At 35.5% G+C, this 18,123-nt stretch overlaps 1 protein-coding gene across 2 annotated transcripts in view; it reads right to left on the reverse strand.

Annotated features, from left to right (window-relative positions):
- CDH13 (cadherin 13) overlaps positions 1-18,123 on the reverse strand; it is a 505,317-nt gene that overhangs the window by 199,083 nt on the left and 288,111 nt on the right. For both annotated transcript variants that reach the window (XM_037408727.1, XM_037408725.1), the window contains exon 6: positions 12,789-12,933. In XM_037408727.1, the coding sequence (XP_037264624.1) occupies positions 12,789-12,933 (145 nt within the window). The remainder of the gene's footprint in view (positions 1-12,788; positions 12,934-18,123) is intronic.

Below are 18,123 nucleotides of genomic sequence, written 5' to 3' on the forward strand. Positions count from 1 at the left end.
AATGTTCTAACCAAATTATTTTCTACATCTAGCTTTGAATCAAAATTTATTTTGCCTTCATTGAGTTGGTTTGTTGTGCTAAACTGAAAACCTGAAACTGAAGCCATATACTTTACATCTGAAAACTGTAATATCCCTTAATTTTTTTTTATTCTCCTTTTTACTGGAAAACCATCAAGAAAATCTTTCCCATTCACTTTTGCCTACATTGCTGGGAGACAAAGGGGCAGAGCAGCTACCTCTAACACAATACAGTCAAAAGAAATTTCTTCAAACTTGAACTACATAAAATCTCATCCCAAGCCCCCAGTATGCTGCAGGTTGAAGTCAGAGTTGCATATACTAAAGCTGTGAGAACTGAGATGCTTAGAGTCTCCCAAGCTGCAAATAGTGAAAAATCATGTTGTCCCTGAGTGGCAGCATTCCCGTTTTGTGCAAGGAGAATGTATGTACTGCAAATAAATGAAAAGAATATTCTTGTTCCTATCAGAAAACCTGAGATTCCAGCACCACATTATTTTTTTCTCAACTCTTTGTAAAAAAAAGGCAGGCCATTCATCTGTACTGATACTAGATTTAAATGATAATAATAAAGGCTTTATTTGATAAACAGCCATGAAATTTAGTGATAGGAAAACATTTATATTTCAAGTATTTCATTAGCTACATGTGAAAAGCGAGATTATCAGTCATGATTTTTTTAACTTTTATTTGCTACAAACAATCGCTGCTGAAAACAATTTGGAAGTTGACTTAGTGTTATGAACTACAAGGTGTGAAACCTATTTCTGAAAGCTCTTTGCAAAGTGCGTGCTAAACCTTGGTGTGCTGAAATGGCCAGTTGAAAAATCAAGAAGTGAGTCATTGCAGCTACAATTATGCATCATTGTATATCATACACTGCTTTTTGACTTGTTTACTACGATGGGATACACAGTTCCAGGTAATAAAGGCATTTATACATTTGGTCAATATTGGGGAAGGAATCAACAATTCTGAAATCAGATTCAGACACAGTTGTGGTGGCAGGTCACCCCAGACAAAAGCTGGAATACTTAAGGAAGGAAATGGCACAGTGTTGTCAGGTAAGTTAATACATTTAAAGACTATGTTAACTGTTCCCTAACCCCTACGTTTCTTACACTGTGATTTGACCTACAGTGTTTTAGAGACAGAAAGGTAGTAAGAATCAAAACAAATACTCTTAGCAGAAAAATATGAAGAAAACTTATTAAAGTTATTATGGTACCAAAATATGTAGTTCAGTTGCACTTCTGTTACTACTGAAACATTTTGAAAGACAAAATGAATTTCTCCAGAATTTTTAATATAGAGAAAATCAGAAAAACAATTCATAGTGTTAAAAGTCAACCATAGAAAACAGTTCCACTTTTTTTTTATCAATTGCTTTGAAATTACTTTAAAGTTTAATTATTTTAGATTCATGGATGTAATTTTCTTCAAGGACAGGTTTGCTTTTACTGTAATTGAAAAACAGAGAAAATTTCAAACTCAAAATGTTTTTTAAATACACCTTTATTGTCTGTTAACCCAGTTCTAATTCAGAACTAGAAAACAGACACAAATATATATACATAGGGGCTTAAAATGATACATTTCTGTCATCTGTTTAATATGTTTTTATTTCTGGCATCTATTTAAAAAATAAATTTGATGTTCAATAGAATCCCCCCTTGCAGCAGCACTTGCTATAGGTGAATGGTTTCTAAATTCTACCACACACTTTTGCACAATTTTCCTCTTTATTTTTTTATAATAGGTATTCCTGAAAGAAATTTGTAAACCATCGGTGAATGCATTCAGAATCAGAATGTGGCCCTCCTATCCAACTGTCTCTCAGCTGCTTCAAGTCAATATATCTTTTTTAGTCATGAGACACCTTCAGAGTAATCCTCTGTGTTTTGGCCAACACAGCCGTCATCGTGTATCAAACCTTGGAGAAACTACAGTGCTGCTTAAACCAGCAAAGGGAATTAAAACTCAAGTTCTTGACTAGTAAGTGATCCTTAAATTTGTTGTTGTTGTTGTTGTTTGTTTTCCCTTTCTAGGTTTAGAGTTTTATAAAATAGTCAAACTTGGAACCATGTAGAAAATGTAGGATATCCTTTTGATAACAATTACAATGATAACCATATCATACGTATGCTTAAATCCAATATTGATGAGCGACATTCATATTCCAAAGATTAGTCTTGAATACATATCTCTTAATATTTTCTCAGATCCCTATTTAAAGGACGTTTCTACTAGGAAATTCCAACACATACTAGCAGAAGATGGATGGAAAGTAAGAAATTTGCACCACTGAGAGATTTCACCTTTAACCTATCACATTTCCTACATGTGATTCTAACCTAGCCATGCATTTTTGCATATCTTATATACCAGCTGACAGCAACTTCCCTCCTGCAAGAAACCCATAATAAGCTTTTCAACTTTACAAGAATATCCTTGGGGTACAAATGTGTCATTTTTTTAGTTTTCTTACTTTCAGGCGTGTTAGTGGTGCTCACTAACAGGACTTGATTTCTAACAAGAAATTTAATTTCCCATCTATTATTGGTGGACAGCCATGGAAAGCTGCTACACAGAAATATGTTTGCACTTAGTGCAACTGTGTGCAAATGCATAGCTGCATGGAAAGGTAGACATTTTCTGCATTTCAAAGACAATCTGAATGAAGAAGCCAAGAAATTACATTTTCTAGAAATTTTGCTCAACATAAGTAAGCCAAGTGAACTATTTTGAATAATTCTATATGACAAAAAAAAAAAGCGCCTTATCACACTATAAAAAACAGATTACCTCTCATTATTGCTCCTGTTTACTTTTTACTATTCAGTCATTCTCACTAAAGTTTCCTTTCTTATTGCAATTGCTTTCAGTCTTCCAAATGTAAGGTGCAACTGTCCTTTGACTTCATGGGGCTACAGACTGCAATTTAAACCCCAAACACTTTATTTAAGGGTGAGAGAAAAAAACCAAAAAGACTGCGAAGGCATGAAATAAATGGGAAGGAAAAAAACAAAGAAAAACACGAACCCTCAGTTTTAAAAATAACATCCCTTTTTTCTCTCTCTCTTTTTAAAAAACACTATCTACCTGATATTATCTTTCAAATAATATTGGGAAAAATATTCCATTAACCTAAAATGGAATAAATAATCCTGCCATTCTGCAATGATGAGGTTTTTCTTTCAGCTACATTTCTCTCACCATAAAGGTAGTATGGATCTGTCTATTGACTGATCCTTGCATTGCATACTAAGGCAAACAAATCCTGCCTGCACTGACAATTTATAGGCTTTTTCTGTTTACTACTTGGAGTAGCAGCCATCCCATAGCATTACTGCCAAAGGAAATGATGTCCCACTGTTATAATACCTGGTAACATAACCGCAGGATTTACGTCCAGTTGAGTGAGAGGACAAGGAAGGCGGTGTAGGACTTCAACTATTGTATCTACTGCCATCAGTCTCCAAATCATATAATAAATTTATGGTACATGATTGCAAGTTGTGAGAATTTATCACCCTTTTCATGCACTTTAAAGGGCCTGAATGAAATACAGTGGTGTGGATGCTGACAGTCCACTGACTTAAAGCACAACTCACCATATAGCCTACGGGGCTGCTGGCCTGCAAATAGGTGATGGGAAGGTAATATCAAGAAATGGTGACTTAGAAGTCTATCAACACAAGCCGAGGTTTTATACTGCTAATAAAGTCTATCAAGAGAGCCACAGCATCCTCCTCCTCTGCAGTATGCCACACAGTGATGCATTTTTTTCAAGTAACTTCTTCCTGGCACTACAGTGTCTTTCAATTAATTGATTATATGGATAAGGTTGTCTTGTGTCCAAACTGCTTCAACCTTTATAGCTCATCCTTCTCTTTCCTGAGAGAGCAGAAGTGGATGCATTAAACAGCTGCAAAAACTCAGGTACCAAAGCCACTGGTAAATCTATTACTGTATAAACTTCCCTTCACAAAGAATTACATATTGAATTACATACACTCATTTAAGACCTTGTTTTTCAGTACCCAGCAAGGACTCCAGCATTTTTTAAAAACATAATATTTTGTTCTTTAATTAAGAATCATGCTTATTTTTATTTAATGAAGCTGGGCTATAAAGAAAAAGAGCCAAAAGAGCTAACCATCATCGTTTTCACTGTTCTGTACATTGAAGTCCGAATACTTGAATTACTTGAAATGTCCAAGGCAGAGAGACCATAATGCTTTTATAACCTTTAATATTAGGCATTAATGCTGATCTGGCCATAAGACTAATTTTGGGGATATCATTGTGTGTAGCTCATTTTTGCAGGAAGAACAGTGAGCAAACAAATCAGTTGTGCAGTAAAAAGCAGAAAGTCAAGGGGAATTTTCCGCTGGCGCTGAAGATGAGGGTGACTCATAAACAGGCCAGTAATTCTGACCTGTGCACCTCAGCTGATCTGGAGTCTTTTCTGCGTCTAACCTATTTCTGCTGAAAATCAAGAGCAATTCAACCCTGGAGTGAAGTGCGGAATCCTGCTTCCAGACACTCACATGCTCAGTTTGAGCGAACTACTAATTGCTACACATGAGATGATTTTAATTTGCTCAGAATATACTGGTTTAACAACAACTTGCATGGCTGGGCACCTGTTAATTACTGGATAATACTTTAACTAGTTACTCCCTTTAACTTCTTCCAAAAAACACAGGCAGATTAAACTGAATGTACATCTTTGTCTGCCATAATACAAGACATTATTAATAAATACATATCTTTTATTTTCATCGAGTACATACAAAGTAACTAGAACATACCAAGATCCCTAGGTCCTACTAAAGGATCAGATAAGCATTTGTGGTTCTGTTTATCTTTCTGTAATATATACATGTCATATAGATATGTAATATATATGTATAGAAACAAATATACACACATACACACAATACATTGATATACAACTATAAATATTATATATAGCTGTACTACATCTATCTCTCACAGATTTGAGAACAAATTCCTAGTGGGGTATACAAAGCAGCTGTGCATAATTAGCCAGCTGGCTTCTGCTTGGAAATTAAAATATTGACATTACAGATGTTTCTACCTAGTTCACATCCGTTACATTAACAGGCTAGATGACAAAAAGACTTCAAGGCAGCAAGTACGTTTTTGCTAAAATGCACATGATTAATCCCAAGAAAAAATTGTTGAAAGTTTATCATCCATAATTTTTAAAGTACGCACAAAACTACACATATTCATACACAGAATTTAAAAACTATAATGATGAGTCATACTCAAAGCCCAGCATCCCAACTCCACCAGCAGAGACCTTGGGAAAAGGTATGTGAAAAAGGCTTGTTTTTCCAAAGATACACTTTTCTACATTCTTTTGCTTCCTTTAACTCAGAGGCGTCCTAGGCCACAGTCTCATTAAGTACCACTGTGCTGAATAACCAAGTCGCTTCTGAATATTTCTCCCTGGATTTATCAAATTCCTTGAACCAATTTATACTTTTGTTTTCCATAACAGCTTATAGCAATAAGTTTCATAATTAAATGTGTAGCACTTGACATTTCAAACCTCTTCTAAAATCAAAGTATTGCTCCAAGAGACACTGCTCTGATTCAAAAAAACTCTGGTTCAAACATTTAATTTTGAGATAGTTTTGAGGTGGACTTATGGAGATATTTGAGCTTTGCAGTTCAGATCTATATATACTTCTGCTGATTTTTTTTTTAAAGTATGAATATTTTAATATGAATTAATGAGCTCACTCATTACATACCTTTAGCAGCCAACAGGCAGAAACTGAAAATGAATTGATAGGTCTTCAAAAACAGATAAAGCATCATCCCTAAGAGGGGATGTAAAGAGCACTTCAGTTTTCAACAAAGCTTTTAGTCAGAGCTCTGGTTTATACGCAGGATATAAAGCTGAACCATATCTGTACAAGCTAATTTTTTGTTTGTTGCAAACAAAAAGAACAAATAATAATAATAAAAAAAAGTTGAAATCATCTTTTGCTTAGCTTGAGAGAAAAAAAAAAAATTGATTATACCAGTATAGTAAGTACAATATGGGACAAATATATCCCTCAGGGTTAGCAGATCATGCCCACCCAATTGAGACCAAGACAGGATCTAGCAGGCAGGCTATTAAGGACCTAATTTATTATGTAGTGAGACTCCTATAATTAAAATTTACAGCAAAGTGCAATATTTTACTTTCTAGTATTAAAATGCATCAATATTCCCATATCATAAAAAGCATTTCTACAATGCATAAATGCAAGCTTCGATCATATGAAAATTAAATCTTTGTTTCTTATTTTCCTTGGTAAACCCAGTGGTAATATTAATTTTCGTAAAGCTGAATACCCCAAAGAGTTCATTATAATTCTCTTATTACAAGAACTGTCAAAAAGCATTTGTAAGTAGTCGGTTCTCCTTATACATTGTAAGCAGAAAACCATTTCTGTTACTGTCTCGAACTCGTTTTTTCATTGTTTTAAGACAATCATTAGCATCAGCAGTATTTCAGGCACGTGCCTTTACTTAAAAGTGCACTTTGAGACCCATCAAAATGTACATCTTTGCTTCGATTACAGTTTTCTGCCATTCTTATTCAAACAAACCATATTTTATTCTCATTATGGTCATGAACTCTATCTACACACAAATTGTTTTTCAAGTATTTGCCCCAGACTACTTTGCTTAGGAAGCGTTTTGCTTGGTGAAATAGTTTTACACAGTGGTTGCATCCCACTAAACCAATTGCAAATTTTCTGTGTAGAACTCTCAAAAGCTTTGTGAAGCTTCCCATCATACTTTCAGTAAAATTCAGCACAGTAAGAATCATCAGCACAATAAACATATGCAACCCACATCCAACTTCAGACCTAGACCATAAACTGACGATTAGTGCTTGCTCTAACAGGGTGATGTTGACACTATCTGGGTTTTCATGCTATTTAGGCTTTGATATCCTGAACTACCCCTCCAATTTAATCTTCCAGAAAGTGTATTCTTATTTTTAAAACATGTGCAATGCATTAAAAAAACCTGCCACTAAAAAATGCATGTATATGCAGAACGCAGTAACTTCTGTGACAAAAAAGCATGAAATATCATCTCACCACTGACGCTGGAAGAATCAGAAGACACTGTGAAATTTCAGATGCTACTTTTACCTACATAACAAGAAACTATATCCCTTACTATTATCTTCTAATGACTCTTTGTGAAATTTCTTTTTTTAATTTTAATATTTCAGTTAAAAGAAAACACTTAAAAGCACCTTTGCATTTCCCTCCATGTTGCTGGATTTGTAGGTCAAAAGGAAGAAGTAGGCTTAAACACTTCACCAAATTCAATGCAATTTTATTAATTTTACAGGTTTTGTAGCCTTCTTACTCCATAAACCAGCAAGGATTACACAGAACAAAAAAAACCATACTCCAGAAAATACTGTCGTAATATTGGAAACCTACCAAAGATGACAGCAGATGCATATCAAAGAACGATGCCTTGTATATCTCCGCAACTTTGTTAGGCCTGCCTACCCATAGTTTACCTATCCTGGTATCTTTTGATTTTCATCTATCATATTCAATCTCATTTATATTCATTCATGTACAAATCTTCTTCTTGTTGTTAGGTTAAGTATAAAACAAATCCCAACCAACCAACACTTTGACAGGTTGTTCTTGATAAGAAGCTGCCATCTTTAGAACCAGTTTTCATTTATCTGAAGCATATCAATGCACTATTATTACACAATGCAGAGCTATCAATAATACTTAGTGCTTCAGACCCTTCCTCATGCTTTATCCGTTTTTGCAAATTATTATTTTATGATACTGAACAACACTTTAGGCTACCCATCTTAACTCCTTCTGCTTCCTCTCTAAATGTCTTCAAATGTCCCTTTATTTCTAGCAATAATTTATAGACCTCTGTCAGTACTGATCTGGGGCTCCTTGACCAGAATACAAAGGCATTCAGGCTATTGTGCATCATGGAAAACAAGTTATTTTTTTTAAATGTAATTCTCAAACAATTTTCCCAACCTCTGCAGTTTTTACCCCACTGCGCTTGTAGCATATTGTTACAAGCCACATAATGTCAAATGTGTTTAAAATAATTTCTGTTAAATGCCTCCAGCAAGTGAAAGGAGATGGCTGCCAAGTTCATTTAACCAGCCTTCACTTTCCAACCTTTAAAAAGAGTGAGATGTCCAAATGTTTCTGTCTGCCTATGTAATCTATAAGATTACAGCCACTATCATTAATGTACTGAGGCAAGTCTGCAGCAGGACACAGATCCTAAACCCTAGAGTTGGCAGCTGGATAGATCAGAGATCTATAAGAAATAAAATGAGTCATAGCTTAGAAAATAAAAATGTAAGAAATCAGCAGTACAGTTAACGCAAAACCCATTACAGTTAGTAGAAAAACTGCCATAGGTGTTACTGCATCAGACTCAAATTTTTTTACTAGTTATGAGGCTGACTTCAGTCTCATACAAAAATTATAGACTTTAAAAAAAAGTACAAACTATTTCTCTGTTGGTTTCTGGGGTGGTTTGGGTTTTTTTTCGGTTTTTTTTTGTTTTTGTTTTTGGGTGGGTTTTTTGGGTTTTTTTTTTGTTTTGTTTTGTTTTTTTTTTAAATAAATAGCCTCCAAATTTGCAGTTTATCCAGGAAAAGATACCCTAATAGAAATCTGAAAACGTCTGTGGTCACTTTAAGTATACATTTGAGTTTACTTTTGTTACAATTTGACTCCAGGCTATTTCCAGGAACAGGATAATTTTCCATGTTACCTGTTAACTAACTATATCATTAAATTTCTTCTGAAAAGACATATCAGGCAAGAAATACATTACTATACCACCTACTACTCACATATTTTAATAGTTAATTATAAGCTATGGCAAGCCCTAGCTTGAAATTCAGATTAATATTAATTCATGTAATAGACATACAATTTTATATTTTCAGTAATTACACCCAGGTATTTGCTTCTGTAGTAAAGTCACGACACACAAATCGTAGATGTCCAAATAACCTGCTGTGCTTACTGTGAGTTCAAAAAATCACACATGCAACAAAAGAAGGTGCATGGCCTTAGTAACACAGAAAATGTATTTAACACCATCAAAACACATCCTCACTGGGACTACACAGAAAAAGATCCTTTAATTATTCATAGACAGATTAAATCAATACAAGAATTACACACTATCTCCATTTTCTTTTGGGTTTTTCCACTTGTACCTATCTCCAATGGCACAGAAAGGAGGGTCCCTAAAACAAACTTGGCATAATATTTCACTGTAATTTCTGTCTTTCCCTAATTAAGAAACTAAACCTTCAAATCATTAAGGAAAAAAGCCATTCTGAAAAACAATAAAAAGTTGGATCATGTGTCTTACAGCAACATCAAGGAACTCCAATATAAACATTAACTTGAATATTAAAATTAAGATTTATAGAAATAAATTTGTGATCCTCACTCTCTCCCAAGATTTATTTATTAGTAAATCACTGATATTTCTGATGAAAAATAGACAACATATAAGTTCAGCTTTAGAGTCAATAAATAAGTGGAAAGTCACTAGAAAACTCTATTTGGTTTGTGACTACTAAAATTATGGTCCCACAGGAAAACACACAGGAACCTGGCAATGAATAATTTAAAGCAAGATAATAATATCATCCAAATCCCTTAACAAGGCCTCAAAATCCTTCAGGCAAGTTTCATAGTCCAGTACACCTATAACTTTCTCAACATAATTATGCATCTCTCATCACTGAATTATTGAAATCCATGGGCATTTACACTTTAACCCAGTGATCACGAAGACAGATCCAAGATCTGTCTTATAAGAACATTGTTTATTTTTCAGCAGAAGACTTTTTCAGTGAACGGATTTGATTTAGAGCTTGAAGATAAAGGTGGCTGTGACAGGAAATAAGGTTATGCATATAATGCAGAGCCTTTCCTTTGGAACTTCAAAAAAGAAATACAATACAATTTTAATCCAAAAGAAGAAATCAGGAATCATACATGCAAACACACACACATAAGACTTCTATCAAGCTGTGCAGTGCAACTATTGATTGGGATCAGCAAGACAGCAGAACCTGATGAATATTTTTAGGATATATGTCATAAAATTGGAAGAACTATGGAAAACAGAAGTAAACAACATGAAAACTTGGTTGGCTGGGTGCCATCTGCACAGAGAACTATGACAGATTCTAGCTAAATCTGATTCTACAGGTTCACTTTTGCACAAAATAATTTTGCAGGTATTGGTGTTCTTGACACCAGCAAAATGAGGTTATAAAGTTTAATGTGATGAATACCTGGGGAAAGAGGGAGAGGATAAGAAAAAGATGAAGTTGAGAAAAACTATTCAGACTTTGACTAACAGGTAAGACAACCAAAATGCCAAGTGTTATGCGGATAAATACCAAAGTGCAGCAAGAAAAGAAAAGGGATAAAAACAATTACAGAATTTACTGGAAGTTGGACTGAGAAACCTATCTACTGAATCAGAAGGATAAACTTCAATATAAGGAGTGAAAGAAAGGAAAAGCAAGGATAGTTTATAGATGAACAAAAATAGGGAACCGCCAGTTAAAAATTAAAAGTCCTTGGCAGAGAAAAGAAACTTGGTATATAGTTTGAGTAAAGAGGGAACACTGAGCAGATTACAGGTAAATATTTCCCTATAACCTAGAATTAACAAAGCCAAACCTTAGACCAAATATTGTTTGGGAGGGGCACATGGTACATTAGAGGTGAAAACTTCTGCTTTGATGGAAAGAGATGAGGCCACTGAAAGACTTGGAGGAACTCACAGCTTGTACCCAGAGCTTGTATACTATGAGCAGGATTAAAGCTTAAAAACTGCAGAGTATGAGCTGTTTGGGATCACTTTCTTTTGCTGAAATACTGGATTTAGGGGCTGTGAATCGACTAGAACTACATCATCCTACTTAGTGGTCTAGAAATGTGTATCTAAATGGGCATGACAAGATGCTGTAGTTTAAATCAAAACATTGGTCCCTTGATCCAATTAGATAGTCACACATACTATTGACTGTGCAAAGGCATCTCTGACATTTGTTAGCAATATATTCTCAGTTAGTTATGAAACTTTTGTTACAACACAGAGGGAATGGAAGTGGGACAGTATATGGAAGTTTCTTTTGAATTCTGAATAAGTGATCAATACCTGAAATAAAGAACGTACAAGAGACCTACAAGAGAAAAAGTGTTCTACTTGCAACCGTAGTCACAAGGATGAAGCACATTTCTTGTCTGAAGGAAAAGGTGGTCAATTGGTTCATTACAGGCTTGTCCCAACTAAGTTAAAAGAACATTTACCTGAAAGCTCTTTCTAATCTGATGAAGGAGCAGCTCATAATGCATTTCATACCTGCAGCATTTCAAACAATGGCAACTATACATAAAAATGCAAAACTCACTACAAAGGTTACAAGATTCCTAGAAACTACATAAATAATAAAATAAGGACAAAGAAGAACTTCTAGTCTTATCAATATGTAATACGAGGAAGTGAAAGGTAATGTCTATCCTTGTTCAGAGTAAACAAAGCACATGTCACCACATTAAGCTTCAATGAATATTAAATATTCATAAAAATATAACATACTTGATCCCAGCGTTCATTTCAAAGTATTCCAGTACGTCTATACAGCCAAAACCTTATGTCTATACTCACAGCTTTGACTGTATAAGGAGGATAATGTGTTCATGAAAGACATGCAAATATATAACCCAAAACTCTGATCTCAATTAAATCACTGTCACTCTGCTGATATTAATAGGAACGTCTACTGTTTTAGATTTCTTTCACCAAGATCCAGGTTAACTTCATAACATAATCTGATCAGACAATTACTGCTTACAAATGCAGTGGAGATACCTCTTGAGCGGAATGCAACAGCTATTTAATAGCTCACAACAAAATTGCACAACAGCTAAGGACAACAGTTGAAGAAAACTAATTCAGCCTTCACCTGCAGAAAGAGTTTAGCTACAATGGTTGTACCTAAACTGAATTTTGGAACAATATCTTATTCTTATGGAATTTCATCATCAGACAAAACCAGCAGTGAATTTAATCAGAAAATTTTCACTGCTAACTTTAATACTCTAAGTGTGTTTTTATTTTGTTGCAACTGTTGTATCAGCGTTTACACAAGATACATTGTTCACTATTTCAATCTGCCTTACAACATAAACATATTCATAATGAACTTACCATTTATTCCTATTATTTACCTAGCCTCATGCTATATAAACAGATAAAAACGACCCTTCCAGCAGCTAATCTTACAGAGAAAAAGGTGGAATTCCAACTCTGAACTGAAATTGTACATGTAATTTGGTCTGAATCTTAACCATATCCAAGGCAATATCTTTGTTGATTCCAGATATAAATATAAAAATGTAAACCTAGATCAAAGTTTTCATTCCAAACTATGTGTTTTGGGTTGGGTTTTTTTGTTGTTGTTATTTGTTTTTTTTTCTTTTTTACTGCACAGAGTTGACTGTTTTTCGAAAATCATTACCTGTTTTCCTGAAGGGCTGCTCCCACCCTTTTATGCAGAGGAAGGAGCCACAAACTCAGCAAGAAAAGTTGTACAGTATGATAATAATGCATTTATCAACACAGAATTTGTTCAGGCATTATTTTTAGATGTATTATTGACATGGACTTACCTGTAGGGGATCCCTCCATGACATGACCAACATAGGGTCCTTCTTTGAACATCGGCCTGTTATCGTTTTGATCAATAACAGAAATATCTAGGCGGACTGGACCATCAATGGTTTTCCCACTTAAATCTGTGACCTCAACTTCAAGCTGTGTGAACAAAAGGAGAGGAGTAAATTCATTAGTTCACTATCACTGTGAGCAAAGAGTAAGGAGAAAAAAAAAAAATTAATAGCTGAGATCATTGCTGCTGTAACCAGACCCTGCCAAGGATACTGCTAGAAGCCCATTCTTTTGGACCAGGCTCACAGTACATTTGCAATCTAAGCAAAACAAAGACAGCTGTATGTTTAAATCAGGATACCCCTTTGGCAGCTTGAAATGCCATATTCCCTAAAGAGTGAAATTACTCAAGTATAAGAAAAAAAGATTCCCTTTAATTTGATAGTAATCATGTGAAGATTTAGTTAAATTTTTCTTTATTTTTTCCATACACATTTAGAGTAGACACATATAGAACTATCACAGTACAACTGATACATTTCCTAATGCCCAACTGAAAGAAGCAAGAATGCATTGCACATATTAAAAAAAGAAATTCTCAATGATGATATGAAGTATTATGTTAGGCAATGTTGACAGTTTTCCAGCTTTTCTAATAGGTTGTAGAAGGGCAGAACATATGCAGTCTTATATAAGCTGGTATATACACTCACAGTGCAATGTACAAAAGCATCTATTGAACTTAAAGCTGACATATGCAGCTGAAGATTTGTTTGGACTTCCTTGATTTCAAACAACCGGGTGTATTTCAAACAACCGTGCCTCCACTTGCAATGGAAAGTCACAATGAGTTACCAAAACTTATTCAGTCATTAGGGCAAACTATGCCAAAACTACTAAGACAATAGAAAAGATCAATTTAGATTGCACCTGCATGCTGTACCTGCAGTTCTCTCCTCTCACCAAGACATCAGTAAAATACAGCAATAAACATATTAGAGACACAGCGATCATTTTCACCTACCCTATTCGTCCCCAGACTCAATCTTTATTGGAGTTAAGCCAGCCAGAAAATGAACCTGAGCAGAGATGTTAATATCACTCTCTTCCAGTGTTTCCCTGAGAAAGTGGTAGCAGCAGGGGCTGGAAATCTCTGAGCATTTTGTTTATTCTGCTAATTTATTCCTCATTGCCATGTCTTATACCTGTAAGTTATTTATAAGTTAGTGATAAATCCTACTGGGGAAGAATTAGGTCAGAATGCTAACTCCTTATTAAAATGGATGGCTTTTTATCACATGTCTCTGTATTTTGTTAGGTTTATAAATACATTCCACTGTTATAACTCAATGTGCTGGGTGTGAGTAGGAGTATTTGTTATGAGTAAACTATCTACTCACGTACACTATTTGTAAATAGTGTCACAGTCCATTTTAACATCTGCTCACAGCTTACCCTCACTTCTTTAGCGATTGTTCTTGCAAGCCTTATTTTTTAGTGGATATATAGCTTAACAGCATAAAAGCAAACAAATACTCTGATGTGAAGATAGATGATTCATGGGGCATTGGCACAGCTGAAACTTTATGGGAAACATGCTCCTTCAATTTCCAGGGCTTGTTTAACTCTGCACTCTAAAGTCAACGTAGGATTACAGATGATGTGATGGGAACTACAGAAAAATGCAGTCTTATTACTAAACTACATTAAAGCTCAATACAGTTTTAGATACAGTTGGAAACTGCTGACAAAAAGTATCATAGAATAGTTCGAGTTGGGAGGGACATTTAAAGGTCATTTAGTGCAGCCCCCTTCCACGGGCAGGGACATCTTCAACTAGATCAGGCTGCTCAGAGCCCCGTCCAACCTGACCTTGAATGTTTCCAGGGATGGGGCACCTACCACCTCTCTGGGTGACCTGTGCCCATGTTTTACCACCCTGACCATAAAAAAATTCTTCCTTCCAACGGGTCTAAATCTACCTTCTTTTAGTTTAAAACTATTACCCCTTGCCTTATTGTAACAGACCCTGCTAAAAAGTTTGTCCCCATCTTTCTTATGAGCCCCTTTCAAGTACTGAAATGCCGCAAAAAGGTGCACCTAGAGCCTTCTCTTCTGCAGGCTGAACAACCCCAACTCTACGAAACATTCTTAAGAGCAGAGGGTTCCATCCCTCTGATCATTTTTCTGGCCTCCTCTGGACCTGCTCCAACAGGTCCATGCCCTTCCTGTGCTAAGGGCTCCAGAGCTGGATGCTTTATCTTAGTAAATGTTGACTCATCAGAACTATGTTAATTGCTTTGGGGAATGGAAGAATAGCAATATTTCTCTGTGAAATTCCAGCAAATTCATTTTCAAATTCAAGATGATTTGCTCTTAATCTATCTCTCAATATTAAGTGACTATACTGCTCACTGGAAAGAACAAAGGCTTTGCTAAATTAAAAAAAAAAAAAAACTACTTCAGCTGCTTTATCAAATTTTAAGTCATCTACAACAAAGGCTGATCTAATGCTAGGGTGGGTGTTTTTTTTTTTCCCCAAGACTTGCACAGATTAAGGAAGAGAACAGGAGATACTTACTAATGACTGAAATATATTTTCTTTATCATTGCCAAGTCCACTGTGCCTGAGACCAGCTGGCCAAAAAAGCTGGCATGATAGGTCCACAGGAACAGTTACACAATCTCTGCTTTATTTTACTAAGATGACAGACGGCTTTATTAGTCTTTGTACAATAATTTCCAGGCTCATCCTAAGCATCGTGAGTTAATTCACCAGCTCCTTTTAAACAGTCTTCTACAATGTTTTTAAAATAAAAGCCTGCAGCGCTGAAATTATGACCATCTATATTTATATGAGCAGTTTGTGAAAGAAGCTGCCGTATATCTTATCTTGCCCCAATGACACAAAAACAACCAACCCCCCGAAATCCATAAAGCCTCACCACCCACAAACCCAAAAAACACCACAAAGAAGTAACAAAACAGCAACTGAAGTATATTGTTAATTCAAAAAACTCAACACATACAAGAGAAAGAAGCATTCAAGTAAAGACAATATTGGCACAAAAAACAAATTACTTTGAACAGGCTGTAAATAAAACCAGGTGGGAAATTAGATTGTGCCTAACTATCAGAAGAGTGAGATTTCAGTCTTTCAATAAAGAGGAAAGGCAGGAAAGCCTATCTAGTTTTCATGTAAAACTTGGCTGATGTATGAAAGATACTTCATCCATTCTTTTGATAGCAAAAGATTGTAATTGAACATTCATAAAGTATCTAAGTTCCTCCCTGATTATAACAACATACCCCTAAGGAAAAGCAGTAAGCATAAAGACAGACTTGGACAAATTGACAAAATAAAAAATAAAAATCTGCAGAGCTCTATAGCTATTTATTATGTGAAAACTGGATAAGCTGAAACATTGAAAGCATAATCAATCTTAAAAGTTATGGAATTATATCCCTTATGATGAAGTTATGTTCATCATAATCTAACAAAATGTATTTTCTGGAACACCTGAGGCTAAATCCCAATTTCGTTTTTGACAAAAGTACACACAAGACAACTACAAAGGATAATCAAGGGTTTATAAGAACTGTTACACTTCACAACACAAGTCTCCATGATAGGATATAAAGCAGACTTTGGCTATTGCTTCTAATGCAGCGGAGAAACACTGATAAAATTAAGCACATCAATAACACAGGGAAAAGCAATATAAAACTGAAAACTGAAAGCAGTAATAGTTTTTTAACCTCTTTGTCTAGACAAATTCTTACTCAATACTCTCCCTTTTCAAAAGGGACTTCTTGACTTCCCATGCAATTTCCCTCACCTTATGCGATGTGAGGATCTTTCTCATCACTACAAATATGATGTTATTACCAGAAGTTTAGTAAGCATAGTCACAGCTGCACAAACCATTTTAAGCACTCTGCTTTATTTTATATAGTCTTAATTCCCTTCCACTCCGCACTCAGCAACAGCATTTACTGGAAAAGATAACCAGTGTCATTCTTACCATTACTTAAAGTAATTTCAAAGGTTTTTCTTCACAGAACAGTTGTTTTCATTCATTTATTGCTTTTGGTGAAACGATTCTGGATAGCCACCTTCCTTCTCTGCATATAAATGTCTATTTTTATTTGCAGCCAGCCAGCCAATAGCACACACAAAATTACATTATAAATTTAAAGGTTTTCATAAGTAAATCTGGAATATTTTTTAGTACTTAATTATCTTCAAAGTCTAATACAGGTTCTTTAGTCATTAACTGCCTTCTAGTTTTAATTTCCAATTTGTTGCTGATAAGCATGTTTCTTACAGAATTCTTCCACTTGATTAATGGGTAGTTTTTCTACATGTTCCTTGTACCCAACTTCACCCGGAAAAAAAACCACCCAAGAACAACAAAACAACCAAAAAACCCCAGTGGTTCCTGTGTGTCAAACCAGCAGCTTTGCAGAAGCACAAGGTCCCTATGGTCAGGAGCACGCAGGTGCATTGGGTGTCCAACTGGGTGTCCATACCTGGATGTTGGCAGTGGGGGCTGCAGGGCTTCTGTGAGGCAAGGTCAGGGCTGCTCGGGGATGGGGACAGCCAGCTCCAGCCACTTCCATGGCAGCCCCACCTCAGGGGACAGCCTGGTCCCCCAGCCACACTGGTGGCACCTCTGGGAAACCACGCGTAAGAAAGGGCAAAACGCTGCATGAGTGTTTTGACTTCATCTCGACCCATGAGTTTTTCATCCCATTGCCCTAACCCCCCCATGGCAGGAAAAGCAGGTGAGTAAAACCGACTGAGAGAGAAGAAATGGGCATCATCCTGGACTTGGGCTACACTCAAGTACCTGAAAGGAGCACTGCACCATTACAGAAGGATGCTGTACCGCTACCTGCCCCTATCTGTTATGCCAATATATCCACAGGTACAGACCACTGCTGGCTTTATTTATTCCTAGCTTGATGAGATTTATTATTGAGAATATTTTAGGTTTATTTATTATCAATTTTTAAGTGTGGATCGACAGTAAAGATAGGCGACAGAGTTACAGATGTTTCATGTAGGCAATTTCCTGGTAAGAAAAAAAAAATAATTTGGCTATCTCTGGGTCATAAAAAGAAGTAAAGAAATTCTCTTTATAGTGAAAGGTTTTAATAAAAATCTGATGCAATTACATAAAACAACTCAGAGAAGACAATAATTCAGACACACAGAAATTAATTACAATTAATTTTTCCTGTTTTAAGAATATGAATAAAACATTAGCTAATTTTTCTGTGGCACAAGGAGACATGGAAGGAGAACATATAAAACCAAAATACACTGTTTTA

This window comes from Falco rusticolus, chromosome 15 (genome assembly GCF_015220075.1).
Source record: "Falco rusticolus isolate bFalRus1 chromosome 15, bFalRus1.pri, whole genome shotgun sequence".
Classification (NCBI taxonomy): domain Eukaryota; kingdom Metazoa; phylum Chordata; class Aves; order Falconiformes; family Falconidae; genus Falco; species Falco rusticolus.